The sequence below is a fragment of the Erinaceus europaeus genome, chromosome 4, assembly GCF_950295315.1.
Source record: "Erinaceus europaeus chromosome 4, mEriEur2.1, whole genome shotgun sequence".
NCBI classification, from domain to species: Eukaryota; Metazoa; Chordata; class Mammalia; order Eulipotyphla; family Erinaceidae; genus Erinaceus; species Erinaceus europaeus.
This window is the reverse complement of record NC_080165.1, coordinates 86,583,669-86,597,550: the sequence shown is the minus strand read 5'-3', so window position 1 is coordinate 86,597,550 and position 13,882 is coordinate 86,583,669. Positions and strand designations below refer to the sequence as shown.

Here is a 13,882-nt window from a genome sequence, read left to right as displayed (position 1 = left end):
AGTAAAAATGAATATCTATACTATCAACATATATATATATATATATATATATATATATATATATATATATGATTGTGGTGAGAAGTCATTTTATATGAAGACAGTGTTTACATACTTATCTATGTAAGTAGAAGACATAGAATAGACTTGGTTCATGTTCTGTATGACCACACTGAGTTCAGATCTTAAGGTTGGAACTGAAGGAGAGGCTGCTGCTTGGCTGAAAAATTCCTCACATTTATTTGTGATCATTCCCAAATCATCTTTAAGTCGCTCCAACTCTTTCTTCAGTTTCTATAAAACAAGAACCAAAGTAGGTATTAAGTTATTACCCCAAATAGCAAAACCTTCTTTAAACAATTTTATAATACCCATTTTTATTATGATTATAGACCTAAAGTCCATATATTCTTTATATCTTCTTTATCAAAGAAACTAAGTTTTATAGTCAATAAATCAAAACTAAGTTTTAAAATCAAATATCAAACTTAGTCATTCTGCATATAAAAGGTGATCAACAAACATAGTAACTTTCAATTGATATACTCCTTATTGGCTTCACTATACTATGTTTTGTTTTTTTTTCCTCCTCCAGGGTTATTGCTGGGCTCGGTGCCTGCACCATGAATCCACCGCTCCTGGAGGCCATTTTTTTCCCCCTTTTGTTGCCCTTGTTGTAGCTTCGTTGTGGTTATTATTATTATTGCCCTTGTTGACGCAATTCGTTGTTGGATAGGACAGAGAGAAATGGAGAGAGGAGGGGAAGACAGAGAAGGGGAGAGAAAGATAGACACCTGCAGACCTGCTTCACCGCCTGTGAAGCGACTCCCCTGCAGGCGGGGAGCCGGGGGCTCGAACCGAGATCCTTACGCTGGTCCCTGCGCTTTACGCCACATGCGCTTAACCCACTGCGCCACCGTCCGACCCCCTATACTATGTTTTTATCTGAGTCATAAGTGCAATTAAATTATAGAATCCTAGTTTACAATTAGCAACAAGTAGATGATCAGACCCTACAAATGATCATTGGGCAAACTGAGTATGTAAGAAGTCACAGGAGTTCACAATGAGTCAGAAAGAAATTAATTAAGATAGTTTTGTCCTAAATATTTATAAATCTCACCTCCTGTTCCGTGATTCTGAGCACGCTTTCCTGCAAATCATCTCTTTCCAGTGGAGTTCGGATCTGTCTAATTAGCCGATCTTCACAGTTCTCTAACCGAAGTCTAATGTTTCGAACTTCAGAGATGTAGAGATTATAAACTGATTCTTCTTGCTCCTCTGTACAAATATAATATTTAGAAAATAGCTTGTTTACTATTTTTTGGATGTTCCTGTTCATATTTTACTATGACTGGGACTTAGCTAGTCAAACTAATTTTACTAGTTACCACAAACAATATATAGATAATAAAATAGTGGATATTTTAATTTAAGAAAAGTTAATAACATTTCCCTAGAGTTGGAGAGAAACCTAGTGGTAGGTAGTATAACAGGTTTGCGTGTCTGAGGCCCCACAGGTCCCAGGCTCAATCTCCAACACTGCCAAATGCCAGAGCTGAGCAGTATTCTGGTATGTCTCTCTATCTCTATCCCCTCATGAAAATTAATTATTTTAAAATTTTTAGGTAAGAATTCATATTTTATATGCAGATCACTTTATTAGGGAAAATAAAGACTTACAAAACAGTTTTCATCACCTCAGTACAGTTCTTTTTTTTTTTTTTTTTGCCTCCAGGGTTATTGCTGGGGCTCAGTGCCTGCACCATGAATCCACTGCTTCTGGAGGCCATTTTTCCCCCTTTTGTTGCCCTTGTTGTGGTTATTATTATTGTTGTTGATGTCGTTCGTTGTTGGATAGGACAGAGAGAAACGGAGAGAGGAGGGGAAGACAGAGGGGGGGAAAGAAAGACACCTGCAGACCTGCTTCACCACCTGTGAAGCAATGCCCCTGCAGGTGGGGAGCCGGGGGCTCGAACCTGGATCCTTTTGCTGGTCCTTGCACTTTGCGCCACGTGTGCTTAACCCGCTGCGCTACTGCCCAACCCCCCTCAGTACAGTTCTTAACCCTATGTGATAGGTGTCTGTCTGCATACCATTCCCACAGCCACTGAAGTCTTCCTTCACCATCTGCACTGGGTCTCTCCTGCCCTCCCAGGTCTCTCTCAACCCCTCAGTTTAAAGTCCTTGGTTTTGCTGTAACGAACTATCCAAGTTTCACCCTACGATTTCCCTTTCTTTGATTCTTAAATTCCACCTATGTGCAAGATCATCTGGAGTTCATCCTCCATCTGGCTTATTTCAGTTAACACCATTCTTTCAAGTTCTGTGTAGGATGTAGCAAAGGAGATTGCTACAATTCTTACAGCTAAGTAGCATTACATTGCTTATATATACCACAACTTTCTTAATTATTTATATGCCACTAGATATTTGAGTTTAAAAACATTTACTACTGGGTGGGGGGGGATAAAATAAAGATTATACAAAAATGACTTTCATGCCTGAGGCTTTTAAGTCCCTGGTTCAATCCCACACACCACCATAAGCCAGACATGCTCTGATGAAAAAGGAAAGAATTACTATTTTATATCTTTTTTTTTTTTTTTTTTTTTTGGTTCTAGGGTTATCGCTGGGGCTTGGTGCCTACACTATGAATCCACTGCTCCTGAAAGCCATCTTTTTTCCATTGTTATTGTTGTTGCCATTATTATTGCTATTGTTGGATAGGACAAAGAGAAATTCAGAGATGGGGAAGACAGAGAGGGGAAGAGCAAGATAGACACCTGCAGACCTATTTCACTGCTTGTGAAGCGACTCCCCTGCAGATGGGGAGCTGGGGCTTGAACCAGGATTCTTGCACAGATTTTTGCACTTTGAACTACGTGTGCTTAACCCTGTGCGCTACACTCCAGCCCATTAAATCATTTTTTAAAAATTTTCCTAACATTTTATTTAGCCACTTCAGATTTATGATGTCCCAAGAATGCAATGTATTGCTCTTTAATGTCTACTAAAATATGAGCTGTCAGTTGTATATTATGCTTTAAATAAAATATACTAATAAAGATTTACCTCAAAGTAATATAAAAAATTCCAGCATAAAATTTATACTTAACAAAAGCTAACCTAACAACTTTTCTTCCACTATCCTCTGTGTAAGATAAAGGTTTGGTAGTGGAAGATCTGTGCATATCAATTTTTCTGTTAATCTAAAACTTTTCTAAAAGAAATAAAATCCTACTCAGAAAGATAGCTGAGTAGGATACCACACCTGCTTTGCCACGCACACAACCCAGGTTCGAGCTGGCCATCACTACACACGAGTTTCATGCTACAGTATCAGGGTATCTTTCACTTTCTTTTGCTGTATCTGTCTCTGTCTGTCTGTCTATCTGAAAAAGTCAATCTAGAATAGTGAAGTCATAAAAAAGAAATTCAAGTTTGGTGCCTGAAAAAGTAACTGACACTATTCTAAAATTAAAAGATGAATTATTTGGAAGACTAGATTGAAAACGTTGTGAAAATTTTGAAAAGTAAATGTATTAAGAACTCATTATGTGCCACAGTTTGATTGATATTATTTTATTAATTGATTTTCACAAATAAATGGATCCCTTCTTGAGTCTTCCTAGTTCAAACATGCCTGTAATATTCCAACAATCATGACCACATGTTATTGGCTAGGTGGCTTACAAATAATATCCTGAACTAAATCTGTATAGGGTCAAAAAAAAAAAGACCCACGAAGATTCCCATGTTTTACCTCTTTCTGCAGATTTAAGGAGTTCTTGATAATACTGTTTACAAACATTAACCTCCTTTTCCAACTGTGTTATATCTGAGCCTGAAAATACTTGTGACTCTTGGCTATCTTCCAGGAAATCTTCAAAACGAGACTGTAGATTACTCAGAACTTGCTGATGTTCACCAGGTAACATTGTTTTTATCTGGAGAAGACCAATGATCCATGTCATTAAATTATTATAGTTCTAAGAGCTATATTTAAATGAGACCAATCAATGTGGTTTTACAATAATAATCAGAAAGAGCCATATAAAACTAACTCTTCTCCTCACTGGCAAGTTTAGACTATAAGAGATAAGAAAATACTCTATAAAGTTCAATAAATGAAATGAAATTATACCTAAATACATATGTCCAAATATTACATCTTGTCTCTCTATCAAATCTAAGCACTAGATGAAATGCATGATCTTCAAAATTTTCCCAATTCTTTTTAAAGTCTTATATCTGACAGATATATAACAAATAACTCAATGAATTAAAGAACATTAGCAAGAACACAAACTCTATTCCTCATGGTAAGGCATCTCACATTTTTGGGACAGATCAGATCGGTGTATATAATTTTATACTTACAGAAGCCACATTGCTAGCTCGAATCCTATCAATTTCATTGACAAGATAATGCCACGAAACGACACTTTTCATGTTTATGTGAGACTCATGCCACAGAGTCAGGACATTCTGATATTGCTGCTCAATTCTGAAATATAGAAAACAAAATGATTATCTTTTCACATTTCCTTCCGAGTACATGCTATAATTTTTGTTTGTTTGTTTATAAACTATCCTCCATTTACTAGCTCTAGATCCTTCTGGTCTTATGGGTCTGGACAAAGTACTGATTATTTTTATAACCTCAGCTCACTTCCCAAACCAGCTGTGCACTTTTAGTTAATGCATACAAACCTGTTTGCAAAGTCAACTGCTTCTTTGTTTGGTGGAGGAACTGTAAAGCACACAGATGGGACCATAGCTTCATTCCCTGTAGGGCTAATGACTTTCCATTTAGCTCGATGAGAGTTGTTGGCCAAAACACATTCATCATCTTTGAAAATGGTTATCTGGTTTAAAACAAAGGACAAAATTAACAAAGGAGGTCACTGTTGACGAATTTTATCCTCTATCCAATCATCATTTGTTTGTGTTTCTAGATGGAAAATCTTTGTCAGTAAGAAGCAAAACAGCTCAGTATTAAAATAAATGAATAAAAACAGAAACAGGTGTGTTTCTAGGAATTAACAAGTACCTCAATTTGTCGGTAGTCACAAATAGCTTTGACTGGAATAGAAGTCTTGAGTGTGCAGTCAGGGTTCCTTGGCTTCAGCTGAATTATTGTTTTTGCTCTCCCCATCAAACTTGCCACAGTACTCTTATACTGCAAAAGTTCTTCTTTCTCTTCCTGAGTAATGAATAGCATTGGTTTTAAAAAGAAAGATGTGTACTCTGTGCAGTCTTACATAAATGTAACTGGGTCATAAAAAACTTCCCTGGTCTCTGCCTTAAACTTTTCGTGTCTTCCCAACTCAACTTTCATATCCCTTTTCCTTCATTTTGTCTGGTTGTTTTTCTCCTCTTTGGCCTCTTACTATTAACATACTTCATATACTTTACTAATTTGTTGTGTTTATTGTGTACACTCCATTGGTATATAAATGTCCCAAAGGCAGAAATTTTGTCTGTTTTATCCACTGTTCTAGCTTCAGTATCTAAAGCAACATGTGGGAAGTAAAAGGTACTTATCAACTAAGTATTTGTGGAATGAGTGACTAGACACCTACAGACAGAACACTGTTAAAGCATCTTAACTTCATCATCAAGGCTATTACATTAAAAGTACTTCTGTTACCACATAAAACTAAAACTGAATGTTTAAGTGCTTCACTAAATATTTGATGAGGTAGAGCTATGAAGACAATATTAAGTTCTATGTTATATATTCAGAAGAAAATAAAATATTTATCTAATCCCCATCATATTACTGATGAAATGCACTGGTTTTCAGGTTAGTACCATTGATTCCTGAACAAGGTCTTCTAGTTTGTGGATGCTACTTGACCGATCACAGCTGTATTTCCGAAGAATAGTATCTTTCAGATTCCTTAAGTAGTCAGTAGCTTCTTTGGCATCATTAAAAAACTACGGAATAAAACATTTGTTAAATGTCAGTAAGCATGAAGTTCTTACGTTCGAGTAACATTGTGTGTATTCCTCTTAAAGGAGGACAGACTAAAGTCACAAGACCACTAAATAGTCACTTCTTTGGTCAAGTAACATTTGAGTGGTTAGTTATGAATGGAATACTAAGTTTCCAAAGTTTGTGTCTTTGTTGTTTTGCTCCTAAATTATTTTGACTTGAGGTCTATTATGCTTGAAGTTACAACAATTCTTAAGTAGAGGTAAAATTCAAAACTATTTTTAAACTTCTGAGGATTAGTCAAAAAGTTCTCTGTAAGAAAAATATCTTCTTGGGGGTTGGGCGGTAGCGCAGCGAGTTAAGCGCACATGGCGCAAAGCACTAGGACCCGTGTGAGGATCCCAATTCAAGCCCCCGGCTCCCCACCTGCAGGGGGGGGTCACTTCATGTGTGGTGAAGCAGGTCTGTGGGTGTCTGTCTTTCTCTCCCCTCCCGTCTCCCTTCCTCTTTCGATTTCTCTGTCTTATCCAGCAACAACATCAATGACAACAATAATAATAATGACAACAACAAGGGCAACAAAATGGGAATAATGGCCTCCAGGAGCAGTGTAGTGTAGGCACCGAGCCCCAGCAATAACCCTGGAGACAAAAAAAGAAAAATATCTTCTTTAACACAGCATTGCTCAGATCTGGCTATCAGTGGTTCCAGAAATGGGATAGAGCCTGAGACCTTTGGCTAGGAAGACTACATAATTGTTATGCATAAAAGCTTTTATGCCTGAGCCTCTGAGGTCCCACGTTCAATCCTCAACATCACTATAACCTAGAGCTAAGCAGTGTATTCATATTCTCTCTCTCTAATGAATTAATAATTTTAAAATAAAGTATTTTAATTTTAAAATAAAATATATAAATAATATAAAAAAAACCTGGACTTCTTACATGCAAAACCTGTATATTACTACTACACTATCTCCCCTGCCAGAAAATACTTTATTAGAAATGGATTTGTAAAATAAAGACTAACATCTTTAAAAAATTTTAGAGGATTTCCCCATACATAGAATGCTTCAAACTATAATGTAAGACTTATATTCCTGGGCAGGGAGATAGCATAATGGTTACAGAAAAGCCTGGCTCTGAGGTCCCAGTTTCAGTTTCCAGCACCACCATAAAGCAGAGTCATGAAATGCTCTGGTTTCAGTTTCTCTCTTCCCCACCGTCCCATTAAAATAAACAAATAAAATATTTTAAACATCCTTGCAAAGTAAAAAATATTGAAATATATATATACTCCATATATCCTAAATAGAAAAGATTTCACTTAATTTCCCTTACATGCTACATGCAGATATCTCAACAGCTTGAAGACATGCATTAAAGAAATAATTCCATTCATATACCTCAAAATAGGCAGTGTTCTCCTTAATGTGCTGTTCTACACATTGACAGAGTTGTAGGATCCAACTCCACTGTGTCTGCATTGCTGCTCTGTAGGCCTAAAATAGAAAGTACACTCATCATAATGGGTTGGTGTACATACAATAATACATTTAAAGGATGAAAGACTCTACTGCCTAAATAGATACTGAGATTTTTTTAAACAGAAAAATACCTATCAGGGCAATGAAATGCCCCTATTAGTAAAAGTATTCTCACCAGTAGAAATTAGTTTTAGAAGCTTAAAATATTTTGAATTCAAGTAATCCTCTCCAAATTTAAAACTAAAAGTTTCTTCCTAAAATATTTGAGAAAAGCTAATTCTGGCCATTTTTAAATTTTAAAGTAATATTTTAAGTGCATTGAAGCTATTATTTGTATTTAGAAAGCTATCCTTTTCTATCTTCCCTACCTACTCCTTACACATAGTTTTGTAGAACCCTCACACAACAAGCTTTGCTTCATGATGTCTTCCTTTCATCATTCTCAATTTTTTACATATTGGAGCAAAAAGTAAATCTTTCAACACAGAAACATATGGTCCTGTAGTTTCTATTATTTTTGCTTCTAAAACTAAATACAAATTGTGGGCAGAGGAGTGATAGCTTTAGGAAGAGAAAGAGTTGGAGACTGGAGAACGGGATGTGGAGTAATCCCAGATTTACAATAGCAAGATTTTTATTTCAGTACCTGTTTATTTGTATTTAATGTAAAGTGTATCTTTAATGAGAGCAAACATAGTATACAAGAATACAAACTTACACAAAAAAGCATGAAACACTTTATATTTAGATGTGCTTCACTGCCTTCCAGAAGAGGGCACTCTACATGTTTTAATGACTATCCTATTCAGTCCTCCCCCCAACCCCCCCAACTCTTTTCTGCAGCTATGCTCAGGTAGGTTTTTAGAATGGTATGTACAAAGTAAACTGAAAATATGGCAATATACCATGATACTGAATATGAAGACATGTCATTGGTGGGGGGGGGGCTGTTAAAAAAAGATGTCACTGTGCATTGCTAATTATTGGTTATCTTTTTATATAAAACATGAAAGTGTTGAAAACTACTATCTAGATAACCAAACAAACTTAATAACTAGTGGAATCATACTAAGGACTATGATGTCATTTTATCCCTCAAGAAAATTTTGGTTAATGAGATTAATATTTTCTTGTTAAAGTTACCAGGCTCATATTCATATTTTCCATTCACATCAAGTTAATGATTACCATATTTCCTAACAGCTATCTCCATCTTATTTTTTAATATTTATTTATTTATTCATTCCCTTTTGTTACCATTGTTTTCTAATTGTTGTAATTATTATTGTTGTTATTGATGTTATCGTTGTTGGATAGGACAGAGAGATGGAGAGAGGAGGGGAAGACAGAGAGGGAGAGAAAGACACCTGCAGACCTGCTTCACCGCTTGTGAAGCGACTTCCCTGCAGCTGCGGAGCTGGGGGCTTGAACTGGGATCCTTATGCCAGTTCTTGCACTTGGCACCACCTGCACTTAACCACTGAGCTACTGCCCGACTCCCAGCTCTCTACTTTCAAGAATACTCTATGTAGTTTATTTCAAGGATACTCTATGTAGTCTCTACTTTCAGGAATACTCTATGTAATTTATATTTAAAAGTATATAGATCTTTCATAATTGTTCATTTCTTTAGTCATCTATGTTGTTAACTCTATGTGGAATTTCATGTGACTACAAAGTCTTATTTTTGCATGAAATCATGTCAAATATAACATTTCAAACATGCCAATAAGGTCTAGAATTTTACTAATATTTTGTGTCGTGAATGGAAAATATAAATATTAGCCTGATAATTTTAACAAGAAAAATTAATCTCATTAACTAAAAGTTTCTTTTTAAAAATGTTTTTATTATATTTATTTATTGGATGGAGACCGTCAGAAATTGAGAGGAGGAGGGGAGATAGAGAGCGAGAGACAGAGAGACACCTGCAGACCTGTTTCACCACTCACAAAGCTCCCCCTCCAGGTGGTGACCGGGGGATTGAACCCGGGTCCTTGTGCACTATAACATGCACTCAACCAAGTGAACCACCACCTGGCCCCACTAAAAGTTTCTTGAAGGATAAAATGACATTATAGTCATTAGTATGATTCCACTGGTTATTAAATGTCTTTGATTATTAAGTAGTAGTTAGTTTTCAACACTTTCATGTTTTATATGAAAAGATAACCAATAACTAGCAATGCACAGTGACATATCTTTTCTTTAACAGCCCCCCCATAACATGTCTTAATATTCAATTTCATAGTATATTCTTTCTTTCCTCAGTTGTGAAAGCTAGAAGCACAGCTACACACACACACATACACACACACATACACACACACACACACACACACACACACACACACACACACACACTCGCCCCTTTCTGGCAATATACCACATCTGTCCATGTTTGATACCCCCTGCCCTCAAATATAATCCCTCTTCATATTTCAAAAGGCACACATTCTAACAAATGTGCATCAAGTATAAGAAATTAGACATACCACAAACACAACCACCACATGGACAAACAGAAAATCCTGTTTTATTTTCTTCTGGATTAATAATATGTATTCTGTGCTATGAGACCTTGACAGGAGGGTGTTTCAACACATTTTACAAAACCATATCATAAATAAAAGGAAGGAAGGAAGGAAGGAAGGATGGGAGGGAGGAGAGAGAGAGAGAGAGAGAGAGAGAGAGAGAGAAAGAAAGAAAGAAAGAAAGAAAGAAAGAAAGAAAAAGAAAGAAAGAAAGGGAGGGAAGGAGGGAGGGAGAAAATCTTTCTAAGCAATAAAGGCACATCATTCTTATTCTCACTGCAACTCTACAGATTAAAGGTAATGGCTGGGATGGGGAGACAGCACCATTGTAGTGAAACACACTTGAATGCTTAAGGCACTAGAGGTCCCAGGCTAAATCACCTGTACGAACATAAACCAGAGCTGAGCAATGCTCTGGTAGAAAAATAAATAAACATTTTTTTCTACATTCTAGGTAAACAAATGAGGACAACCAAGGGTATTCTCACTCGTGTTATGTCACACTATTAAGAAGAAATAAACTATCAAAATTTATAAAGTCAAAGTCCTTTATATTTTTTGTAACACGTGTTTGTACATAGAGACTGACAAAAACTAAGTGGTGAGTGGGCGGTACACTTAGAGAAAACAAGGAAAGTAAAGGCAAGAGCCAGTATGATTTCCCAGAAACATTAAGCTTAACAAGAGTTTGGTAGTATATATATATTATCATCAAGAAAAATCGAAGGGTGATAACCAAATGTCAGTATTCAACCATATTAATTGTACTTCCTAACTTACTTCAATAGTTAATCGGGCTGGGTGGTTTTCCAGAAGCAACTGCTCTGCTATTTCCTGAACTGCTTTTATATTTTCTTCCTTTTGGTCAAGTTCTTTCATTAATTCCTAATTTAAGACAGAATACAAAAACCGTATCAGAAAAAGGCCTAAAACCTAAAATAGAATTTTAGCATTCAATCACAAATTTACTTACAGTATGGTACTCTTTTTTCCGAGTTATGTTGTTATTTCGTTCGCTCCAGTCATAAGCAACTTCTTCCTCTTCTTTTTCATTCAACCAAATAAGTTCATTAGTTGCACGAGTTACAAAATTATGGAGTGTGTCAAGGTGTCGTTCCTGATTCCTAGATGTATTCTTTATAAGGAAAATTGTTATAAAGTCATACTTTTGCCAAACAGAGATAATGAAAATAAATAAATAAGAAAAACTTACCAAGAGTTTTGCATACAGACTCTCTAGCCTGTGCAACTTTTCTGCATAAGTTAATTTTAGAGGTGCTGTCATCTGGATCTATAATATAACATAAAAAGATATCAAGATTAGGAATTATAAGGAATTCTGACTCATAATGCATCTATTATTTCTTACAGGGTATGTATATAAAGAATAAAATAACTCTAAGCTAAAGTAGAATAGACGTAGATGTTAAATTTATATACCTCACTTATCTTTGCTTCTTTCAGGCTGGATTCAAATTCCTCAATAGCTCGGTGGACATTTTTATGATTTTCTAAGTGGCTTTCAACACTTGGCAGATCTGATCCCCATTCAGTGTGGTCCAGCTGCACCTTTAAAAAAAATAAAAGTACGTAGGCTTTATGGGATGATCTCACTCATGGAAAGAAGTTGAGAAATAAGAACAGAAAAGGGAAACACAATAGAACTTTGACTGGGTTTGATGTATTGCACCAAAATAAAGGACTATAGGGGAGGAGGGGAGCAAGAAGTTGGGTGAACTTACAGGTCCTTGTGCATGATAGTGAAGGAAGACCTAGGCTGGAGGTGAGACTGTTTTGCAGAAAATTGAAAATTTTTGCACATGTATCAATAACTGTATTTAATGTAAGCCATTAATTCCCCCAATAAGAATATTTTTAGGTGTACTGCACCAAAGTGAAAGACTCTGAGGTGTGTGTGTGGGGGGTTAAGTCCTAGAACATGATGTCAGAGGAGGACCGGGGTGGGGGGAGGGTGTTAAATTGTTGTAGGGAAAACTGACAATGTTACACATGTACACATAACTGCATTTTACTTTTAACTATAAACCATTAATCCCCCACAAAGAAAAAAATAAAAATATATATTTTAAAAAATACTAGACTTGGGGGTCGGGCGGTGGCGCAGTGGGTTAAGCGCATGTGGCGCAAAGCGCAGGGACCAGCGTAAGGATCCCGGTTCGAGCCCCCGGCTCCCCACCTGCAGGGGAGTCGCTTCACAGGCGGTGAAGCTTGTCTGCAGGTGTCTATCTTTCTCTCCCCTTCTCTGTCTTCCCCTCCTCTCTCCATTTCTCTCTGTCCTATCCAACAACGAATTGCATCAACAAGGGCAATAATAATAATAACCACAACGAAGCTACAACAAGGGCAACAAAAGGGGGAAAAAAATGGCCTCCAGGAGCGGTGGATTCATGGTGCAGGCACCGAGCCCAGCAATAACCCTGGAGGAGGAAAAAGGAAAAAAAAAAAAAAATACTAGACTTAAAAAAGAATCTGACAGGTATAAGACTGAACTCTCAAGATAAATGAATACTTTTTTTACCTGCATCTCATCAACCCAATTCAAAAGGTCCTGAACAAATTTCATGTTGACTTCCTCTTCTGTTAAATTCTGATCCAGCAAAGAAGATTTTACAAGAGGTTTTCTGATCTGCATTAACTTTAGACTTTGCAATGAATTTGTTTCTACTCCTGAACTGAAATTTGGAAGTAATCCTGATGAGAATCCAGGTGTATAAGCAGGAGTGACAGATGGAGTCAGGCGAGAAGTCAGGCCTGATGACAGACCTGATGTCACACTAGAAGAGGTCAAAGAAGGTGTCAAACTCTGGGTCAACCCAGAGTTCACACAAGGGTTTATGGTTTGTGCAAATCCTGAGTTTAAACTTTGAGTAATTCCTGATATCATGAGCTTTGTCTGTTCAGTTGTCAGCATGCGGCCTTTACTGTACACTGAAGAGCATTCATTCCTTAAGACCAAAATTTCATCACGCAATTTTGCAACCCTGAAAATAAAATCAAGAGATAAGGTATAATAGAAAAGGCATTTTTCATTTGCCAAATGTGTAGCCCATGTTGAAGCCTATCCCTCACCACATTGAAGGAATTTTTTGGAGCTGTAGCTTCATGTCCTCCTCTCTCTCTCTCTCTCTCTCTCTGCCTCACTCTTTCAATCTGAAAGTCAGCCCAGATGAGTAAAGCCTCAGAGATGACCTAGTTCCTTCAATAAGACCAAAATTTTAAAGTTATTCACAAGGAATGCACACCAATGTAAACAACTGGATTCATGTTTAATATTTATATTTAGTAATTGCCAAACTTGGCTTATCAATTGAAATAACTATAATGAATACTGTAAAATGTTGAGGGGAAAGGAGAGTATTAGTTTCTTAAAAATCTCTTCAAATATCAACTCCTCAAAAAAGACTCATTTTTCAAAATAAATAATCATGTTGACAAATCAAATTTTTGTGCAATTATGAGCACTTATGATTATCATTTAACATAAATGTCACATTATAATTTTATCATATGCTTACTACTTGACATTTAGATTATTTCTAAGTTTCTGTTACTATAAAACATTTCTAGTGTGCAGGGGGCCAGGTAGTGGTGCACCTGGTTGAGCACACATATTGCAGTGTGCAAGGACCCAGGTTTGAGCCCCCGGTCCCCACCTACAGGGGGAAGGCTTTGCAAGTGGTGAGGCAGTGCTGCAGGTGTCTATCTCTTTCCCTATCACCCCCTTGCCTCTCAATTTCTGGCTGTCTCTATCAAATAAATAAAGATAACAAAAAAATTTAAAAAATAAAACATTTCTAGTGTGTACAAAAGGCTTTTATCTATATTTATTTGTATATTTTCAAATTTAGATTTACCATATAGATTCTTAAGTGGAATTACCAGATAAAAGCATATTTC

General features: G+C 36.5%; 1 protein-coding gene across 1 annotated transcript in view; it reads right to left on the bottom strand.

Moving 5' to 3' along the window:
- LOC103107678 (dystonin) overlaps window positions 1–13,882 on the bottom strand; it is a 552,693-nt gene that overhangs the window by 196,061 nt on the left and 342,750 nt on the right. The window contains 13 exon segments of the mRNA XM_060190003.1: window positions 116–294; window positions 1,124–1,281; window positions 3,767–3,950; window positions 4,384–4,510; window positions 4,717–4,871; window positions 5,057–5,209; window positions 5,821–5,946; window positions 7,350–7,445; window positions 10,745–10,849; window positions 10,938–11,099; window positions 11,178–11,255; window positions 11,405–11,533; window positions 12,504–12,966. Of these exon segments, the coding sequence (XP_060045986.1) occupies window positions 116–294; window positions 1,124–1,281; window positions 3,767–3,950; window positions 4,384–4,510; window positions 4,717–4,871; window positions 5,057–5,209; window positions 5,821–5,946; window positions 7,350–7,445; window positions 10,745–10,849; window positions 10,938–11,099; window positions 11,178–11,255; window positions 11,405–11,533; window positions 12,504–12,966 (2,115 nt within the window).